Source organism: Crassostrea angulata, chromosome 6, assembly GCF_025612915.1.
Source record: "Crassostrea angulata isolate pt1a10 chromosome 6, ASM2561291v2, whole genome shotgun sequence".
Taxonomy (NCBI): Eukaryota; Metazoa; Mollusca; class Bivalvia; order Ostreida; family Ostreidae; genus Magallana; species Magallana angulata.
The window spans coordinates 30,793,569-30,815,443 of NC_069116.1; the positions used below are offsets into that span (position 1 = coordinate 30,793,569).

Sequence of the window (21,875 nt, forward strand, 5' to 3'; positions counted from 1 at the left end):
ATGCAGACACATGTAAACGTAACCAAAAGATGGAAGTATATAATGGATAATGATCAAATATCTAAAAAATATACATAGTTCATATAAATAAACCTTTGTTTTAAAAGAAAAATCATCTATAAAATACTATTTAACCAGGGATCAAAATACCCTCAGCACTTTCTATCACAATGAGCAAACATGGCCAAGAATAACCAAGCTTAATATATAGATATGGTCCCATTCTATTTCCATCATAACATTCACCAGGAATTATTTTCTCGCAGGATACCTCTCTTCATTAATCTAAAGGGTAATTCTAGTATTATAGATATATTTGTTACATTATTCCACTTGTACGATAATCAGGAAAACACGAACTTTATTTTTATTTCCCATTTCCATTTCTTCAGCAGGAAGAACTAGCGTAGCCATGGTACGGATAATTAATCAAACAATTCATTACATAAATAGAATGGAATGTTACTAAGAGCAGTTTGAGCTTTATACTGTAGTGAAGATGAATTATTTTTCAGGTTTTCTGTCATAAAGCATTAGTAGGGTAGCAGTTTTAGAGAAAAAGTTCATCTCTTTGAGAGGAAATTTAAAAAATATACATCACAATGTCAAAATCTACAGTGACATGTAAAAACTAAATCAATTGAAAATAAATATATTTTTAGCTTGCTAGTGTTGGCTATCTCTCTAGATAACTAAATGCCATTGATTTCAATGACTGTTAATTAATGAACATTTATCATTCAGGGCAATCACTGAAAAAATAAGTTTTCTGAGTCAAACTGTAAAATGAATTGCAGAAACAATTGGTAAGGGTGAAAATAAAATACTTACAAATAGCTTTTGTTTGAGATCTAGGCATATGATGTGAATACAAATGGTTGACTTATTTATGAAAAAACATAACAAAGCAAAATTATGTACATGTATGTTGACCCATATGACAATTTATTTTGTTGACACTATAAGAAACCTTTCAGCTATGTAACAAAGTGAAAATATATTAATTAATATCAGAATGGGGAAAAATCCAAGGAGTAAGCACTGCTTGCAATTGCATTTACACTGTGACTATACTTTGGGAAGTCTATAGGAGAGACAGACAGGGCTACAATTAAGTGTCTTCATGCTTTGCATGATAAAAAAAAATTCCCATACCATCGAAGTACTCTTTCACAAATTAAATAAAATTGGTATCGATATCATTCTTATCACACACAAACACTCTCTCCAATTAGCTAATGCATGTGTAGGCTAATGGTTATACAAGTATGAGAGTTGCTACATTTCATAATTACCCTATGATTTTAATAGTGCATGTGCACAAACTTGATGCAAATTGTTCATTCCAATTTTAAATGCTAAAGGAACCAGATTAAATGTAGTCATTGCAGCTCTGTAGTCCTTTCCTCCATGGCTTTTACGTCTTTCTCAGGGTTTTATCGAAGAGTCCTGTTTCTGGAAGTAGAGGAAAAGTTTGACCATTACGTTTTGAAAAACAAATATACTTTTTACTTAAACTATAATAAAAACAAAATTGGAAATAAATTGAGACGGAAAGTACCAAAAAAAAATCGTACGACAAATAAATTTCACAAAATCTTCCGGCTTTTCCAATACTTTTTATCCAGTAACATATTGATATATGTATATACATGTATTCCTTCTATTCAATATCTAGAGACTAAACTATAGAAATAATTTTCATCTGTGTTCAGACATTTAACAAGACATAGAAAGCAATTAGTTGACAATAATGGGTAAAATTCATTCAATCTTTTTAAAACATACACATGCTTACAGTAATTAACAAAACTACTTGAATTTTTTGAATATCTTATCAGAAAGGAAATTTTTAATTATATCAATTCCTTCCCTTGGCATAGTATTATGACAACATTTAATAATGACATAAATTTCCTTAAAAAATTTGGTTTAAAAGTTTTGTTAATTTTTGAACAAGGAAATTAAATACCAACAAAACTGTTAAATGTCACAAAAAAATGAAAGTTTATCCATTTTCTGCTTCTAAAGCTGCTTTAATCAAGTTTCTTATCAAACTCCATTTAAAGCTGTTTACTGTTACAACTGCTCACAGAACAGTTTCTTATGTTTAAATTGTTTTTCCTTGATTCTTGATTCATATTCTAAATATGCACATGCAATAAAATGCATTAATAAACCAAAATAAAGTATGAAGCTCAATATATGTTGACAATATATGCTTGTAACACACAATTTATTTACAATCTTGCTCTAAATAATAAACATCTTGCAGTAAAAAAAAAATCTTTGAAATGAATCTACAGTAGACTTTGGATACAGGAAAAATCATACAGTGAAACCACATATTGCATAAAATGAGATAAAAACTATCCGTCTTGCTAGATATTTAATGCTCTTTTTTTCTTCTTAATAAACTGAGAATTTTGTCCTATCTAAAGTCCACTGCAATTTGATAATCATATAATTGTGATTTTGTTGTTGTTGGTTTTTTCACAATTCAAATATTGATATACAGGTACATTTTAATTTGAAGGGTGAGATGGTTTCTAACTTTTTTTTAATTTAACTTGTTCCGTCATTTATTGGCCAAAACTAAATGCTTCTCTTGCCATGCTATACCTTTTCCTCATCATCTGGGTCTGGCTTAAAATGGGCTGGAAAATTGGAAAATTCAAAACATCTCAACAACCAAGAAAGCAGAAATGGCACAATTAGTTACACAGACATTAATACTTTAAGTCACAAGGGATCAAAGACCCTTCATTTCCCTTCTCATTAGCTTTTTGCCCCCACCAGTCACTCAGATTTTGATTTTTACCTAGAAATCATCACTTTGATTTGACCAACCTGTGTAAAGATGATTCACATGATAATGATGAAATAAAGGTTTATTTTCATTATAAAAATTGGATAAGGATAAGGAAGATAATTGTGCCGATTAGTTAGAATTAAAAACCACATAATTCACCGAGTTATTTTCACATTGATGCATCTGATGAAAAGTGATGAATTATAGGTCAGTATACAGAATGATACTGGAAAAAGGTTGTTGTGAATCAAGAATGTTGGCATGTACAAGTTGCCTCAGGTCTGTAGCTCCCAGTCTTTGGTCCCAGGCTTCCAAATTTGGATGGACGACCTGGGAGCCACAGTGCCTACCATCATAAAGAACTGCAATTTACGCCATACACAAAAAATGTGCTGGTTTTGGACTGATTATATAATCTTATTTCCACAAATTCTGTGGAAAAAAATTTGTACCGAAAATCCTTCAGGCAATTTACTACTGATATCATCATTTAACTTGCCCCAGACTTTCTCTTAAACATGCTATCCGACCTCGAAAAATAAGTTTCATAATGTTCAATTCATCTGCAGATCAATAGTCCCTATTTTTACATGTAACAAACTGCACCACTTCACTTTTCTGGGCTGGTGATGGTGTTTAAAAGACTATCAGAAGTAGGTAATGCAACAAAACATCTACCATTTTGATCCCAATATAAATGATTTGATGTGTAACAAACAATAATCCAGTGAATGTGCTGATTGGTACAAATACAAGGGGACAGATATTTAGACAGATACTTGGGTCCTTCTGTGGGTGTGTAGTGATAAGGTGAGCAATATTACGAGTGTCATGTGACCACTCACCTATCAAGAGTCCTTCTCGGAGTACACCTCTGTTACAATATATCCATTGTCATTATCCAGAAAACATATTTGTGTAGTAAACCTACTCATTTATTTTGAACCCCAACTTTTGCCAATGAAGATACCATTTGTTCATGCTTTTTTTAGAAAAATTGCCTTGACCATTTTATAATAACCTTGAACAGATCATTCAATCAAATACTTGAATCCTTACTTATTATTCTCTCTCTTTTCTCAGCGGCCTTTTGTTTCCATTCGGGTTCAACTTTCTTCGAGTCTGCTGAGGCTACATCAATGAAATATGTACATAAATGCACACTACTGATACATCAATCAATATATATTGTCATGCTCTGGTTATTCAAGATGATGAATCAAATACAAAAAATAAATAAACTATTAATACAATACTCGTATGATATAATTATGAAAATATAAAATACTCTCTCTCTGGCAGAGAACACAACGTAGGTATAACATGAATAATTAGGACGTGCTTGCATACAATATACCTTGACTGAATAGTTTTACATAGTTGAAGTAATAGCATCTGATATTCACACATTTCTAGGTATTATCAAAAGTTTCCCTGCTAACACAGTATGTACTATAGTGCTACTGTTAAAATGCCTACTTTTGACAGGAACTGAGGGCTTCATTCCTTTCTTGGCCAGTTCCTTCTTCCAAGGAGGGAGTCCTTTCTCCTGACTGTCCGCCCCAGGGGCCGGTTTGACCTAAGCATCCAAAAACAGACTCTCTGTCACTCTGATTCAGTGTATTTGCATTTCAACAACATTTTTAGTTAACCAAAATGTTAGAGCACAAAACAATTGAATTTAACTTCTTTAATTTTTTATTTTGATTAATGGTCATACGTCTACATGCTTTCAATAATTTTGAAATGAAGATGTGAGTATATCAATTTAAGGGGCTGTTTAAGAATTCTTTCCAATAGTTTATTCCCTCAATTGTGAATTTTCTTCCAGTTTTACAAAATATCACTCAGTTCCTAATTTTTCAATGGAGGAGGGAGGGAGAAGGAGAAGTACACTCAATTGGAAAAAAAATCTCCTATTTTAGAAAGGAAAAATGAGCCAAGAAAAATCACCAGATATATACTTAGATTTTAATTTCTACAAACGAATACAGATGTAAAAATTGTCATCAGTTCATCACATTGTACATACCGGAGTATCAGAGTCTCGTCTTGTTTTCCTTTTCTCGGCCAGTGCCTTTTTCCAGTCTGGAGGTTCATCCGAGTTGGAGGAAGGAGTCACAAAGTTTAGGTTGGGATTAGATGCATGACGATTGTCCTTGGCCCGCTGCCAGCTTGGCACATAATTCTCTCTTGTATCATCTACAGAATTTAGAAGCCAATTATGTGATAAAATTCATTATTTTGTTTGAAAACAAACTACAATCTTGGTTATATTTCTATCACTAAAAATCATATTTCCAAGCATGTATTAAGGTCTGAAAACAAGCTCAACCTTCTTGATTATATTACTATTACATGTGTCATAAAAATATTTTTTTTCGCATGCATATAGGTTTTAATATTTCATTTAATTTGATATCTTGATTCATGGAGTAATTCAACACTTAATTAGTTAAAAAAAATCATTCCAGAATATTGTACAAAGTACAGTATAATAGCAAAAATGAAGGACACATGCAGCATATAAAAATGAACAAAATAAGAGACAATTTTCACACCAGAGACTGCAACTGCTGAACTTTGTTTATATACCCTTCTTTGATGGAGTTCTTTCCCTTGAAGGAATATCCAAGTCACCATTTGTATCTACAGAACTGAGTCTCTTTCTGACTTCATCTTGATTGGAATGTGAATTGTCATTATTTTCTTGCAAGGGAGTGGAAGTTTTCTTGAGATTGTCTCGGCTTAACCAAGGCACTTTGTTTTCTGAGCTAGATTTTGTTTTATTTTCTATACAATAAGAAAAATACTTCTTAAAAGGGGCATGGTCACGATTTTGGTCAAAAATTATTTTTTCAATTTTAATGTTTACAATGCTTTAGTAAGGCATTTTTAATAGGCAACCAAAATTTGAGTGTCATTTGATGAGTTATAAGCGAGTTACAGAGCTTACAATTCTTCGCTATGTAAACAAAGCGTTTGTTTACATTTTGAACGTTGAAATGAAAATTCTAGTTTTAGACCTTAAATAAATGTGTTAATCGTTAGGAACTGTTTATTTATGCTTTAAATGAATAATAAGATAGACAAACCAGCTTTAAAAAGATTTTTTACTGGTATATTGAACCTATGTAAACAAAAACAGGGCACAAGCTTTGTTTAAACGACGAAGAATTGTGAGCTCTGTATCTTTTTTAAAACTCAACGACTGGCACCCAAATTTCATTTGATTATTAGAAATGCATTTCTAAAGCATTGCAAATAATAAAAACAGAAAAATAAAATTTGACCAAAATCGTGACCATGCCCCTTTAAAGACCAAATCTCATTACACATTTAAACAGATACTGGTAACTTTGAAGATTAAAAATTATTATTCTTAGACTAGTCAGAGTAATAAATGACTCAATGAAATATACATCTAATGACATTGTAAAACATATTAGAATGATATTGAAATAAGCTATACATAGTTCTTCAGTTTGTTAAAGGTAGTTATGCTGATAATGATATAAACAAATAAAGTGGTATATCAACTCTTGGAAAAGCATTCTGATGTCCTCTTACCCTTAGAATTGAGGGATTCTAAAGCTTTTTCTCTCTTTTCAGTGGCTGTCTGAAGCCATTCTGGTTTCTCCCTGCTTTCACCCACATTGTTGATGTCGTCCGCTTGACTCCTAGTTTTCCTCAGTTTCATGTCTTTAAGCCAAGATGGATTTTCTTTACCTTCTTCTGCCTTTATGGGATCTTTGCGAGGTGTAGACTTCAGAGAGGGTCTACGATTAACCTCTACATCAGACTCCTTTTCTCCTCGGGAAATGTTCCTTAGAGTTTCGGTAGGTTTTTGGTCCCTTGGTACCATTCGAAGAGCAGGCACATCAAATTTGTGTTTGTCCTCGCTATCATCTTCAGCAATGGAAATCCTTTTCTCAGGCAGTGGAGGTTTGCCAACATTTCTAAGGGCAGGCTTCTCAAATGATCCTGCTTCTCCCGAGTTCTTCCTCTCCAGTGGTCTTGACACATTACGCAGAGACGGTTTTTCGAATGAGCCCACATCCTGTTGAGTATCCATTGGCTTGCTCCTGCTCGCTTTGGGGGTTGGCCGTAAACTAGGCAGCTCGAATGTTTTAGGTTCTGGCGTTTTAGGAGAAATTGGTGCAGACCTTTCCTCTGATGGTTTGGGTGTTGATTTCAGAGGTGGTTTGCTAAATGTTTTATCACTATCTGTCTCAGATTTATTGCTTTCTCCTCTCTCTCTGGACACTTGTTTCAGGGCTGGAATCTCAAACTTCACGTCCGTTTCATTTGATTTGTCCAGACTTGGTCTGGATACATTTCTTAATGCAGGCTTTTCAAATGTCATTTCACTCGAAGAATTTCTATCCTTATTATCGTCTCTAGCTACTTGACGTAAAGCGGGCTTCTCAAAGAACACGTCAGATTCCAAATCCGCTTTTGAATTTCTGGCTTCCTTTTTCACTGATTTCAAAGAAGATACATCATACTGTACTTCCGTCTCCTGCTTCTCAGCACTGTCTTTCCTGGGAACTTTCCTCAAAACAGGTTTACTTGGAGTGTCCTCAAATTCACTTTTCCTTGGCAGTTGTGGCACAGGTAATTTAACTCCATAACTCCTGAAGTCCTTCTTCTTTGGTTCATCTACTGCCATTTCTGCCTCATGCTGCTCCTCTGATCTCTTTCTAAGCGCAGGCTAAAATCAATAAACACTCTGTTCTTTAAAACTACAATCTATCTACTGAATAATGACATTCCTGTTAGAAATACATAGGCACAAAGAAGTCAAATATCAATACACCCTACATTGATTTGAATTTTATTTAATAAAGTGCATTTAACTGAAAGATAACAATGATGTCATCTAAGTTTAAGGATAAATCAATATTACACTGACCACAGGACCCCCGAATCCTGGTAGCGGCACCATGACTTTACTGGGTTTCTTGGCTGGGGGTGAAGTTGGAGCTCCTTCAACAGAGGAAGTTGAAGTTCTCTGACCAAACACATCATCCTCATCATCCTTCCTGCTAGTCTTCTCCACTTTTGGTTCTATAACAAACAGGTTAAATTACACATATTCTAATTTTTTACAAAAATTTCGTATGCAATGAAAGTTTATTAAAATATTATATGACATTATGTTTATGGTTGGTCCGATACTTAAGCTATAATTCCTATTTACAAAAAGATTGGCTCTATAAATATCTTCATATCTTTTAGGGGTAACGTCTTGCTTTTTACATTTCATTGCAAATAATTTGTTAGATTTTATTTTGCCATGTTACTAAACCATTACACAAATCCAAACTATGAGAATTTTTTGCAGTTTACCTGTGGAATCTACAAATAATGTTTCCTCCCCTGACAAAAGAGCGCTCCTGACAGTTGATCGAGTGGGTTTCCTCCTCTTGGCCAGAGAACCCTTCTTTCTCAAATTGGTCTTTTGCTTCCCAATATCCACATCAAGATGGTTGCTGTCAGGCTAAACACATTCAAGAATCAATAAATTATTCAAATTTAATATGTCAGAATAAACTCTTCGGTATGTTTCATTAAATTCATATATCACTCTATGATAAATAACTCACCTCAAGAACCGAGAAATCTAAACTGGCCTCTTTTTGAACTCTTATTTTTACTTCCTGAAATTTTAAAAATTCAGCTATAAGTAAAAAGTATTGTAGTGGAACAAAAGAGACTATAAATAAAATTCATTAATAATTCCCTTACCGGTGGAGGGCTGCTTTCTGGGCCGGAGTCTGTTTCCATGGTTTCCTCCTCATCCTGTTCATCACTCTCTTCTTCCTGACTCTGTCTGTAAGACTTGGCCAAAGGTCGATTCCTATCCACCATTGCATTGATAGTGGAGTCTGTGACAGTCTATAAAGCAAGAATCATAAGAATTAATTACAGCCTTTCATGCACTTACTGAATAAACAATGTTCATCACCTATAGTTTGTGATGCAGTTAGTTCAAATTCAAATTAGTGCTGTGACAAAACAGCCAAACACAAAAGCTGCTAAATTATTTCAAACAAATAATCTAAGCATTTCACGACACACATTTCAGAAAGAGGTTACGGGAATTCTAAAAGATCTACCAAACATTTAAGTCCAAAAATAAATTTTGCAAGACCTAGGAGCATAGCACAAACCTCAGGCAGGAAATCACACTCTGCTACCAACTTATCAATATCAGGATCCGAGTCGTCTTGGTCCAGACCTGAAAACATTGTCAGGTCTTTCTGGTCCCTCAACTTTCCTTCTTCCTTTGTTTGGGTCTGGTCTTCCATGTCCTCTCCTTCACTGTCATCTTCACTCTCTGCTTTTTCCTCCTCAATTTCTTCCTTCTCTTCATCTTCTTCTAGATCTTCCTCTTCTTCCTCTTCATCTTCTTCAAGCTCCACATTTCCAAGCAGAGTATCATCTGTGCTGCTTTCCCCAACAGAAGGCAAGATCAACTTGGAGGCATCGTAAACCTCCCCTTCTCCCTCCTCCTCCCCCTCCTGAATGGAGGAGACAAATTCCAACTCCCCATTTGATGGTTCATGCTCCTCATCTTCACTCTCGCTCTGAATTCCAGGGTCTGTGTTTTTTGCTACCCTGGGTAACTGAATGTCTAAGTCTTCTTCCATTTGGACTTTTCCAGGACTTGGTTCGTCCTCTTCAACCTCTTCCTTCTGCCGTGAAGATGTAGGGGTAGGACTTTTTGGTTTTTGAAAAGCCATAGCATTAAATGTGGCATCTGTAACTTTCTGCAAATCCAAGCAAACATGCTAGCATCTAGTGCTTCTATCATCACACAGTTGCGTTTCTAATGCATACATGTAACAAGTCATGTTATCTATATTTAAACAATTACTGTAAATTTGGGGTGGTATTACTGCACAATACATGTATATGCCAATGTTTTCATTTCTGATCCTATAAGAAGTGTATAAAGTTTCTGGTAGTTTATCTTACTACATGTACTGTATTACCATGCCTCATTCATGAATGTGAAAACTTTTAAACTTTTTTAAAGGTATTCAATCATTTCAAATCTGAATATAACACTTCGAAATGTTATTAAAATATATAAAATTCAGTTAAAACTTTTTTATTCACAGCTATCTCTTCTAACTTGACTTATTAAATAAATATTTGTCCTTGAACTCTACATTTTACAATTAAATAAATAATTGTGCAATGTAAAAAATCATGAATTTAGAAAATTTGGGCTTTACATAAAGAATGAGTAAGTCGAGTTAATACAGTAATGGGTAGAAAAGATGTGCTGACATATTTATATCAGTTGGTCAAATGCTTACAAAGGCAAATACTGTACAATAAATATCATAATTATAATAAATACAGAATAAACTGCATGTGCAACACTATATGCAAACACATCAAATTCATTTAAGAAATTTATCAGACAAGTTATGATTATAAACAACATTTTCAAAAATAACAGTCTTATAATATATAATATATAGTGTTAGAAAACATCATGGAATTTTAGAATTAATAAGGGATGGGATTAACAAATCTACTGTATAATTTCTAATAAGCAAAATTCCTCAGAGATAAGGTTGTGTGGTCTTAAACATCCCCCTTCTCGAAGCTGAGTGATTGGAAATGTAAAGAGATGGCCAATAAAATTAACACTGCAAAGATTGAAGTCTAGCAAATCAGTACCAAGGTAAGAAATTCTGCCAGCCAATGGCTAGCCTTGGAATATATCAAGATGACAAACCTCAGGAAGATGATCATAGTTTGTGAAGATGTCATCTATATCTGGCTCAAACTCATCATCCAGCCCCGTGAGTAAATCCTCGAAGCTTTTTTCCATGCTCTGGACAAAACAGACACATATAAACCATGCAGTCATGCATTCAAAACACTAAACCACAATTCTCTACGAACTGAACTTTGGTTAGTTGCATCAGAGAACAAAGATTCCCTGCAATAATAGATCAGGCTCTTTCATATAATTACAAATTTAAGTTGATTTGTAACCCCTCCTATATACCATACTCATCAATATTAAAAATTTGGTTTCATTAATGGATTTGATCCCCTTTCTATTTAAAAATATCATAAAGATTTAATGGTTATAGAAATGTAATTCTGAATCAATAAATGTTCCTGTATTGATGATCGCTACCTTAAATGAAATTGATTTTTATGTAATTTAGCTTCAAATTTTCTAGCTATCCTTAATACTGGTATGGCTTCAATTCAACGTGTCACAGGGCCTGATCTTCTGATCATGATACAAGCATCAATTGTCTCTCAGACTGATGTTTAGAATATATCGATTGTTGATTATGTTTCCTGATCAATTAATTTAACTTTATAGATATCTGCAGCCCTATATCCAATATCACTCTTTCCCTGATCATCTACATGTAAATCTTTAATCACCATTCCTTCCCCTTACTCTCTATCTTTTATTACAGTGGTACATCGTATTTCAATTAAGCACATCCTGATCGAGTCATCTGAGAACCCTGCACTATAATTATAGTGGGAAAGCTGAATGTGGGTTGCATGTATATGAATAAAACACGAAAAAAAAAAGATAATATATAGTGTGACCATGTTACAGAATCATGATAAAAATTGTTGTCAATAATAATAATAATCTGATTACATATTCAATATAAGTATTGAGTACAGTACATCAAAATATATTCATTTTGTTAATTTTCAACAACAAAAAATAGATATATAAGTAAAATATAAGATATAATTCATATGCTGTTATAAAGAGCTTGTGTCTAGATTTTACCCTGTTCAGATGAGCTCTTTTCTGTTCTGCCATCTTCACTATATCTCTATCTAGGTTGACAGTTTGATACAGACAGGCTCTATGGCCTGACACGACCCTGATGAAAGCCCTTGACCTTTCAAATCAAGGTCTTCTTTATCTGTCTAGTTGCAGTCCACTTTCGTTTCCTTTCTGGAAGAAAAGAAGAAATACACATTTAAAGTCCATGTGAATTATCATTCTTAACAGCTCGATCCTTCCAGATTTGTTCAGCTACGATCATAACAATTTTTTTTATTTCAATCCCTTATGAATGTATTGTTCATCTGTCACTTGCAAAACAAAGCACCATAAAAATAAAAGGAAAATCCCTTCCAGTTGTTGCACAACATTATAAACCAATAGCTCACTGCAGATTTTGAAATACCTCCTGTCGATCTGCACAAATGTATTCGGGACTACCTGATTAATGGAACTGTTGACAGGCCTTTATTGAAGAAGTTGCCCACACCACCACTCTCAAGACTAGTAGAAACCAATCAAGCAAGACTCGATCTTGTAAGAACAGTCGCTTTACACACCGCAGAAACGAAAGCAGCCCCTTCACTTTCCCTCATCCGTTTGTTAAGATTATTGATTTACTTTTGTGTGAAGGTCTGGAGGACACGTCAGTTCATGTTGACTCATTCAACATATTTTTTTTAGTTAAGAATGTATTTATTTCTTAAAAAACATCTCTGGCCAAATTAATTGCTGACAGGTTTAATTAAGACAAGACCCTGTACAAATTATAATCATCTGTGGGTATTGAATTGTTCCAGAGACAGTATAGCTTATACATATCAATCCGAAAATATAGTATTAAAAGATATCAAATGTACAGATTACAATGTAATTCATGAAGAACTGTACCTTTAACTCTAGTCTGCCAACACCGCTGATATTTAACATTTGTTTTGATCCAAAAAATTCTTTCAATTATGTGAAATATGCGCAGACCAAGTTCACATATGACAGATAACATATATCTTTTAAACCAGAATATAATTTAAAAAACAATTTTTGGGGTGGGGGTTGCATTTTAAATCTACCAATACATTAGGAATAGTTTTTCATTTTCAACAAGATACTAGTAATTATGGATCCACACTTTGCTTGATATACAAATACATGTGTATATAAATAATATAGTCTTCATTTTATTAATCTAATTCACTGTACAGTTTTGGTTACTGTCAAAACAAGACAGCTTTGTGTGACACAAACAGATAAACAATCGCACAAACATCCTGGGCTTCAATCAACAGCTAGAGATTAAGATGGTCGCCTGAATGTGTCTTTAAATGAGATAGAAGATACCTGAACAAATAAGTGGTTTCTTCTTCACAATTACATGTACTACTTTTAAGTGTGCTAATCGTACTTTGTATTTTCAAGAAATCTGAAACACAGGTATGCACATGCAGATTTTTACAAAAACGGACTATCAGCTGGGTGTCAGCAACTGAGTAAAAATATTCCAGTATCATGTGCTTGAATGAGTGTGGGAATCAAGTTAACGTATTAAGTTGCTACTATCAGACTATATAGCAAAGATAGAGTTTCACCTTTAGGATATACGCAAAGTCACCAGACGGGAAAAAAAAGAATATGCAGACCACAACCCCACAACCCATCGTAAAAATCCTAGAGGAGCGACACCGCAGAAAAACTGCATAATGCTCAGTGTTCAGATTAATGACAGCTACACACAAAAAATAATGATATCACCTGTCCCTACAACAGATTGATGCAAATTACACTGTCGTAATCAATATAAACATATCAAAAAGGGCCCTAAATTTGTACACAAAATCACACACAACCAGACATTTGCATTTCATTGATAAGACCTTTTCGCTGTCCTTTTGATCATGAAGTACTTAGTTCCGCAAATCAAGCAATTTATCCTTTTCTTATCTGGTAATTAATTAATTCTTTGGCCGAATTACTAGGTTTACTTAGGTTGTTGTCTGTGACCAAGGTATGATGAAAGCCCCCCCCCCCCCCCCCCCCCACCTTTTTTTTGGTCCATATTAAAAATTCAAAAAAATATTACAACATGTCTCCTCATATATTGGGCACACCTTTGCAAAGTACAAGCACAAACAGATAGAACTGCATGTGCATTAACTTAGCAAAAAATCTAATTATGAAATCTGCAATCAATCATGTGTGTATGAGTGGGCATTTGTTGTGACGGAGGGATATGAGTCAACGATTTCACTTTTGAAAATAAAAGTGCTTTTGTGCTACTGAAATGTATAATTTTAAGTCTTCATTTCTTATCTAAGTTTACCTATATATAAAACATGATAACATTTGCAAAAATAAAATTCAAACACTTAATCAGATAATATAAAGGCAATCACTATTATCTCATAAGCTAAACACACCCATTCTAAAATAGTATATATTAAGCCTCCTTTCCTTCATGTATGATTATAACTGCCATATTTTTTCTCCATTTTATGAACACCCAGGTACTGAGCAGATTATTCGCTATTGTGTATTAATAATTAATACATGCCTTGTTCAGGAAATACACAATTGGTGCAGTTAACAGAGAGGATGTGCTGTCCTTAAAATTTATCTAGTCCCAGCTTCCTCTTTTTTATATCTAACTCTTCAAAATAAATTGAAATAAATGAACCAGTAATTAGTATGTCAGATTTATCAATTTCCAAGACACCAATAGAATAACACTCAGCAGTAGCCAGTGCCATTGAATATCAGCTGGGTATATTAATTAATTAAGACAATATGCTGATGATGTGTCTTTTCCAAAGGCACTTAAGATACCCATTATTAAGAGCACAATGTAGGATTTAAACCAGGGATCTATCAGTTCCTGGCCAAGCAACTATGACAAGTCAGAACCATGTGCTTTGTGCTTTCTAAACCATCATTTTACTTTTTCATGACATGTACAGTGTTACAAATCTGGAAACAGGCCAAACTTCCATTATGGAATATCATACAAATACATGTAGCCATGAACTTTATCCATTACGAGTGTAGTTTTCATGCATGCATCTTTTTCCTTTTATTTTCACTACCGGCAGAAATTGTGCAAGCAGATCCCTTATCATGAAACGAAAACAGTGCACAGACACACTAAAGTGCAAAATGTCTTTTCAAGGTACATCGAGTTACCAGCCATTAATATTGTATTAAACATACACCCAAGTCTTAATTTAACATATGTATTGCATTACGGTGTTAGCAAATTCATCTACTTCTAAGTTCATCATGGACATCAAATTGATTTGCTTTAAAAATACATGAACCATCTATTGAAAGTACTATAATTACATCAGGTAAAAAGCCCTACCCCCCCCCCCCCCAAAAAAAATTTATATACTAGTGAAATGGTGTGAGATTTGGGGTTGGGTAGTTAAGTGATAGACTTTTCCATAACCTTTTGATAGTTTATGGACTACCTATAACCATATGACATGTATCATCACATACACTACATAGTAAAAATCAGAATTTTACCTGAAGGAGAGAGAAGGAATGTCACCTACCTCTAACAGGTATGAACCCTTCAACACTTGATACAATCCACACACTTCAATTATCACAGAACCTGATAACAAATAATTCAGAAGATCTTTAAAATAGCCCACTTACAATCTGATACTCCAGTAATAAGGCGAAATGAAAACTATTTCCGAAATTGCAAATCACTGAAGTCTTGATACACTCTCCACAGGGAAAAGGAATTGCGAGTCCATACAAAAATCACTCCTTTTTCCTAATATAATATAAATCTATAGTCAACCTAAGGAAGTGCAGTTAAGGTAACTAAACACATCTCCATACAAAGACTTTTAATCATCAAATGAACAAAATTCTATCAATCCTGACCCTAAGCTTACTCTCCATTAGAGTCGGCCGATAACATCTGAGATACAGGTAAGCTCCATTTACCTGTCAAACCTGTGTATTGTCACCAGGTACATAACATGTACATAATAACTATATATTGCTATTATCAGGTCTGAAAGGGTAAAAACAGCCAGCTGAATGAAGAAATTTCTGATGGTGAACAGAAAAGTACTACCGTGAGGGTTGAACTCAACTGATAATTGATGGGAATGTAAAAAAAAAAATCTTCAGTTGAAGGAGGTGCATTTCCTTGAGGCTTATAGTCTGCATAATAACTGTTGGCTAAGCATGTGATAAACTCAAGATGGACTTGCGTCTGAAAGTGTAGAGATTGATAACATTGGCAGTTACGACAGAATAAGAGCGACCGTGATGTAATTATTGGACATTGCCTTTGAAAAATATTTAAAGAATACCTGCGTTCAGCTAATAATATTTACTTCAAACATAAAAATCAATATGCAAATAACCCGAAGTTTAGGAAAACAAACCAGACTAAATTTGTGCAAGCCATGGGGGAAAAAAAATTCTGAATGTATTGAACAAGCCTAATTGTCACTCAGTGTTTAAATCTACACGTCAAACCTTTAATATGCTTAACAGTGCATACGCAATGTTACACTTGGTATATGCACATGATTGATACGACATGTCATACTTTGTTTGGATTTTTTTTCCACATGAGTCATGAGGTTTTTAGATTATCAAAATAATTACATACTGGTTGCCCTAATATGGCAATTTATGTCAGAGTGTGTTATCAAGGGAAATAACTCGTGTACCAGTGACTACTTTTGGTTTCATGGCAGTATAGGAAGTTTTCTAACTGATGTTTAAGATTTCATTTACATCTGGCCTTTGATTTTTTACAGGAAATAAATCTATATCTATAACAATTTGAATTTTCATTAATAAAGCATTCATATATTTTAAATCTGTTGGTTTTTATTTCATCAAAACATTAGACAGAGCTGAACATCAAGCATCTTATTTCACCTTTTCCTTTAAATGATTAAATTCTATTGCCTCTAAATACTAGTACATGTACATAAAAGATAATTATACTCACAACTTTCCATGTCACAATACTTTTCTTCTTCTTCACTATTAATTTATTCTTTCAAAATTATTTTTTCCCAACACCAAATGGTACTGTATTAACTCTTACAATTAATTTATCCTTTCAGAATTATTGTTTCATATATTTAAGATCAAGAGAGCTACAGATTTAATACAGATATTTAACAGCTCTAAAAACATGAATTAAGACTAAACATCCTGTATACATGTATGAGTGATTTCTGAATGACAATAGAGACTGAAGGTCATGGGGGCTTTAAGGAATGCTTAGGGATGATGACATAACAATGAATAAGAAGACTTTAAATTTGTAATGTCAGATAATACAAACAAGGCTGCCTATCTCAGCATTAAACTCCTCAAAGAGTTGATCTCTTGTTAACTAAATCTCCAGCAATCACTTGCCTGTTAGGAAAACCCTGGCATTCAAACCTCCAATTCTGCCCTAAATCTGTGCTACTTAAGAAAAGTGAATGATACCAGCAAAGACAGAAAAATATTAATGGCAATTGTCAGAGAGAGAGAGAGACAGAGAGATAGACAGACAGATAAACAGACAGACAGACAGAGGGTCATTTAAAGTAGAAAGATGTTGGTACACTTGACCACCAGGACAAAAACTCAAACTTCTTTCTCTCTCCCTCCTCTTTCTCTCTCTCTCCTTCCTTCCACTCTTTCTCTCTCTCTCTTTGACACCAAATACATGTACATGTACCTGTACAATTCATGACAACTTGGTCTTATACTCAAAATAATGAATACTTAAAAATATCACTGCAGTCCTTATTTTCATACAAGTGAGATTAAGTAAGAATTACCTTAAGAAATATGCATGTATATTCCAAGTTGTTTCTGAGCACAAAGACCACCAAATATTATATTTCTTTGTAACACAGTATCCGTCATTGAATCATTAAGTTTGCTATTCCTAGCACTCACGTAACAGGATTTATCTTCAGGGACAGACACCTTAAATGCACTATTGTATATATATATACGTATCCTGTAAGTATTTTACTGTATCCTATCGAGTCTTGATTATAGGATGTTACGGTGAGGAAGAATCTGTCGAGACTTTAGTTAGTTTCACCTTGAGAAATTCAAGAAGAAATCGTTGTTACACTAGCTGTGTTTTCCTCGACTCTTTCTTTCTCTGTGTGTACATACATTTTGGCATTTAATATTGACACAATGCAGAATACATAAAAGTTTTCTCAGGGCTTCTTTATTTATCCAGCAAGTCTTATCTCACTAAAATAGATTTACCAAGAAGAAACAGGCATTTAAATGGAAAAACAAGGCTATTTTAAAAATAAAACAGAAGTCAGGTACATATATCTAGAGCTAAATACCAAGAGTATCAGCTTTAAACCCTTTAATTCTTATACAAACATGGCCACTATAAAACAACCCTAGCCTTTTTATCAATTCAGTCCATATAAATTCATATGTAAATTAATCAAACTCCTAGCCCAACACTTGGAACTTCCTATATTAAAGGTTAAATTATTTGGGTTTTTAAACAAGCAGTTGTAAAGGACAAAAAGAGACTACAATGCAAATTTTGCTAACATTGAGGAAATTCAAACATTCTCCTGCTTTTAGTCCAAAGCACCATTAATACAAACTGATGCCAAATTTGGGCAAAAAAAGAAAAACAAAAACAGGACCAAGGGGTAATATCTTGTCTTAAAAGAAGTGGGACAAGAGCTAGCTAACACAATGGCCAAACACAATGGCCAATGTAGATTAATGCATGCATAATTCAAACTGTGCCCAAGTAACTTCAAAAGCATGTACACCATCTATCACTTTTTATTCACAGCAACCAACAAAGGATTGTCAATAAAATGGACACCTGTAAATATAATTAACAACTTTTCTATTTTCAAGGAAAACATGGCATCCTTTTTTTCCCTGAGTAAACAGAAATCTCAATTTCAATGTGGGAAAAGTTCTTTAACTGATCTTTTATTTTCATGCTACATGTAATATATATCTTCAAAATCCTACCTGTATAGAGCTATTAAAACTTGAAACTACACAGTCTGTTCATGCAATTTAACCATATAATAGCAACAATATAAACCAAAATCAAATACATGTAATACTAGCTATAATAAATGAGTGTCAACCTAATTTATATAGTTTCCTTCAACTTTCCTTTACATAAGCGCAGGCCACGCTGCATCAAATTCTTTTAAACTAGTACTCTGTATGCACTTTACGTCAAAAGAAATTTTATCTGCAGCGATAAATAAAACATAACAGGAGAAACAATTTCCATAATGAAATATTTTTTTCAACACATATTAAAGAATTACAAAAATCATGGGCATAAATTCCTTGCTGGAATGTAATTGTTACATTTTTATGAAACTGAATCCATTTCTGCGTAATACTGGTACCTTAATTGACCAATAAATACAAATGTTTTGTTGTTCAGACCCCCTACAGAGATTCTAGAGTTTCATTAACTTCAATCATAAAGATCATTAATGTCTAACAGATGCGTAAACATACTCAGAACACAGACAAGGAAATGGCTACTCACACAGTTTATTTTAGAAGTTCCCTCAAAGTATCTACACAGACACACAAGTACACTGTACATCACATCCCCAACAATCTTTCTAAACCAAGATGGAAAAATTGATCTGTTAACATTTTTTTATCTTCTGCAACCCCATTCAGCAGACAGCCTTATCTATGAAGGAGATCAATGTTTTCTGCAATGTTACTCCATGATATCAGCCAGTCTAAATTTGATCGAAAGAGGGTTAAATACTAAGTCGTCCATGACATATACCGGGTAATTGTAAACAGACCAAACTTGATGTAGAATCACTATGCTTCACTAAAATTACAAAGACAATGCAAAATAACTTAGAGGGAGACCTTTTAGAAAAAGGCATTCTTCTTGCAGCTTTTCACAGAATCTTATAATGCTCAGTACACATATTATTTATGATAATGCCTGGACATCAAACATCCAAAAAATATAAATTTCTGAAGATTTAAGAAACATATTTAATCTTTATAAGAATCAAACTTATAAAGTTGATGCATTGTTAAGTACTTTGTGCAGTTACACAATAATGCAGTATTAAAGTACTTGTACTTATGACAAACTTACATAAATTATATCATTCAATCACAAGAGCCATTTTAATGCAGATACTTGTAATACATGAGTAAATTTAACCAGTAAAAGTCAGATGGTATAATGAATGTAGAGTCACTTTAAAATTAGCCGCCTATTTCCTGCTCCAGACCACTGCCTCATCATACAGAACTAATGAGACTGAGTGTGTCTAAAAATAGTAGTAAGAGATTTCTGAGCATTAATCTACAATATCCTTTTTGACCAATCTGTCACTGACAGACATTGAGCCATTTTATCAATTAACATTGAATTAAAGGAGCAGAATTGTGGAATTTTGTTGCATAGAAATATTTTAATCAATATGTATCATAACTATTAGCACCCTGATCAACCACAATCCTGAGATATATCGCATGTCATATTGAGTATTCATTGGCTATTTTTTTTTTTTTCAAGCTCATAAAATGTTTTTATAGCTACAGTGTAGCTACACCAGTCGTCACTGACAATACGTGGGGTATTTACTTTTCACTTGTGTTGTCTAGCTCTAAGGCATTTAAGTAATGAAGAGATTTCAAAACAGTTTTAAAGTGTATTAGCTAGATTTTAAGAAAAGTAAACTATGGATCAAGCAATTTTTTTTTTTGGTTGAGTCTGTTTTTCATCACTGTATTCAATATTGAAATACCAGAGTGAGCAGATGGCATTCAGATGATAATCTACACCCCATTAACTATTATGCTCCGCTAAAAATGTCAGTGTTTTAAATAATTCAAAAAATGCTGGGTGTTTAATTTCTCATGCATGCAGTGTCCTTCGATGCCCGTGTACCAACTAGAGAAGTGAACTATTGACAGAATTGCACTCAAATGAAGATGTTCAATCTGTTTCCAAACAGAGCACCAGTATTTAATGCAATGTAGCTATATACACAAATTTAATTGGGAATGTCTACCATTATATCAAACTATAATCAATTCAGATAATTTTTCATTTTCCAATTTTATCATTAAACATGTTTAAAGTTTGAAGGCAGAATAAGTATTATCCTTTTCTTTACATGTAATACACAATGGCCACACAAATTTGCTTTCAGAAAAAAAAAGGTATAAAATCCTACTATATAGACTCATACATGTATAATTCTTCACTGAGATATCAAATATCAATTTCATAGAAACTCCATCAAAAATTGTATATGTGTCATTAAAAACTGGTTAAATAGGTTTCCATTTTTTACACGAAGTAATTTGATATGACACTTTTGTAGTCGTGTGTAATAGACAGCTATTGGCTACTGGGAGAGTAACGGGGTAGGTACACCTTATATATGTTTATGATAAACCTTTTAATTGAATTATCATAGTTCATTCTACTTTAATTTATTTCTTAATAAATACTTTTCTGCAATTGCATATTTGTCATCTTAGCTAAAACAATCAATGCTAAGCATCATTGCAATTACAAGGTACTGAAAGACATTGTTGTACATACTTATAAGTATTCATAATGCATAAAGTGACTACCGGTAGTCATACTATTGAAAGATTCAATATTTCATAATTTGATATGACACTTTTGTAGTCGTGTAAAATAGAGAGCAATTATATTGTAGTGGGGGTACACCTTATATATGCAGGTTTTTTTTTCATTTTCATTTGTGTATGTTATGCATAAAGTGAATAGACAAACTACCGAATGATTTTTTTTTAAATTCTATCTGTCTATTATGAGACAATTTTCAAATATGCTATCATATGATGCTGTATATATCATATAAGTAACTTGAATTATGATATAAAGGAACTGATCTATATATAATTTGATGGTGTGTATTTAATTCAACACAAACAAATTCAGAAAAACAAAAAAGTGAATTGTATAGAATTTGATCAAAGTCCAAATGGATTAACACCGGTTATAATTCTCGTTTTTAAATATGACATTATTATTACTTAACCTTTTTGTGCGCCAAATTCTTCGCATTGAATATACACATAAAATTAAAAAAAAAAAAAAACAACTGAAATTTGAGTAGAGCCTAATCGTTCACGTTGGAACATTATTTCATTAGCGAGACTCACCTGTTCTCTCACCTGATGGACGGCGTCGACTTGTTAGCACGTTGATAAGCTTCTGGTACTCGGCCCCCCTTTCCTCCGTGAGAT

General features: G+C 33.4%; 1 protein-coding gene across 15 annotated transcripts; it reads right to left on the reverse strand.

The window, feature by feature from the left end:
• Nucleotides 1-104: 104 nt before the first annotated feature.
• On the reverse strand, nt 105-21,875 carry LOC128187822 (nucleolar protein dao-5-like). 15 transcript variants are annotated; one of them, XM_052858434.1, is made up of 15 exons: nt 21,792-21,875; nt 11,610-11,780; nt 10,572-10,670; nt 8,989-9,588; nt 8,564-8,713; nt 8,422-8,475; nt 8,165-8,315; nt 7,728-7,882; nt 6,383-7,526; nt 5,408-5,605; nt 4,845-5,014; nt 4,292-4,391; nt 3,872-3,943; nt 2,623-2,657; nt 105-1,455 (listed from the first exon to the last, which is right to left on the reverse strand). In XM_052858434.1, the coding sequence occupies exons 2-15, from the start codon at nt 11,640-11,642 to the stop codon at nt 1,429-1,431; spliced, it is 2,988 nt and encodes a 995-aa protein (XP_052714394.1). In that variant the 5' UTR covers nt 11,643-11,780; nt 21,792-21,875; the 3' UTR covers nt 105-1,428. The 15 variants fall into 15 exon arrangements, with proteins under 15 accessions (XP_052714394.1, XP_052714401.1, XP_052714400.1 ...); XM_052858441.1 differs by having other exon boundaries at nt 21,804-21,825; XM_052858440.1 differs by lacking the exon at nt 21,792-21,875 and adding an exon at nt 19,156-19,294.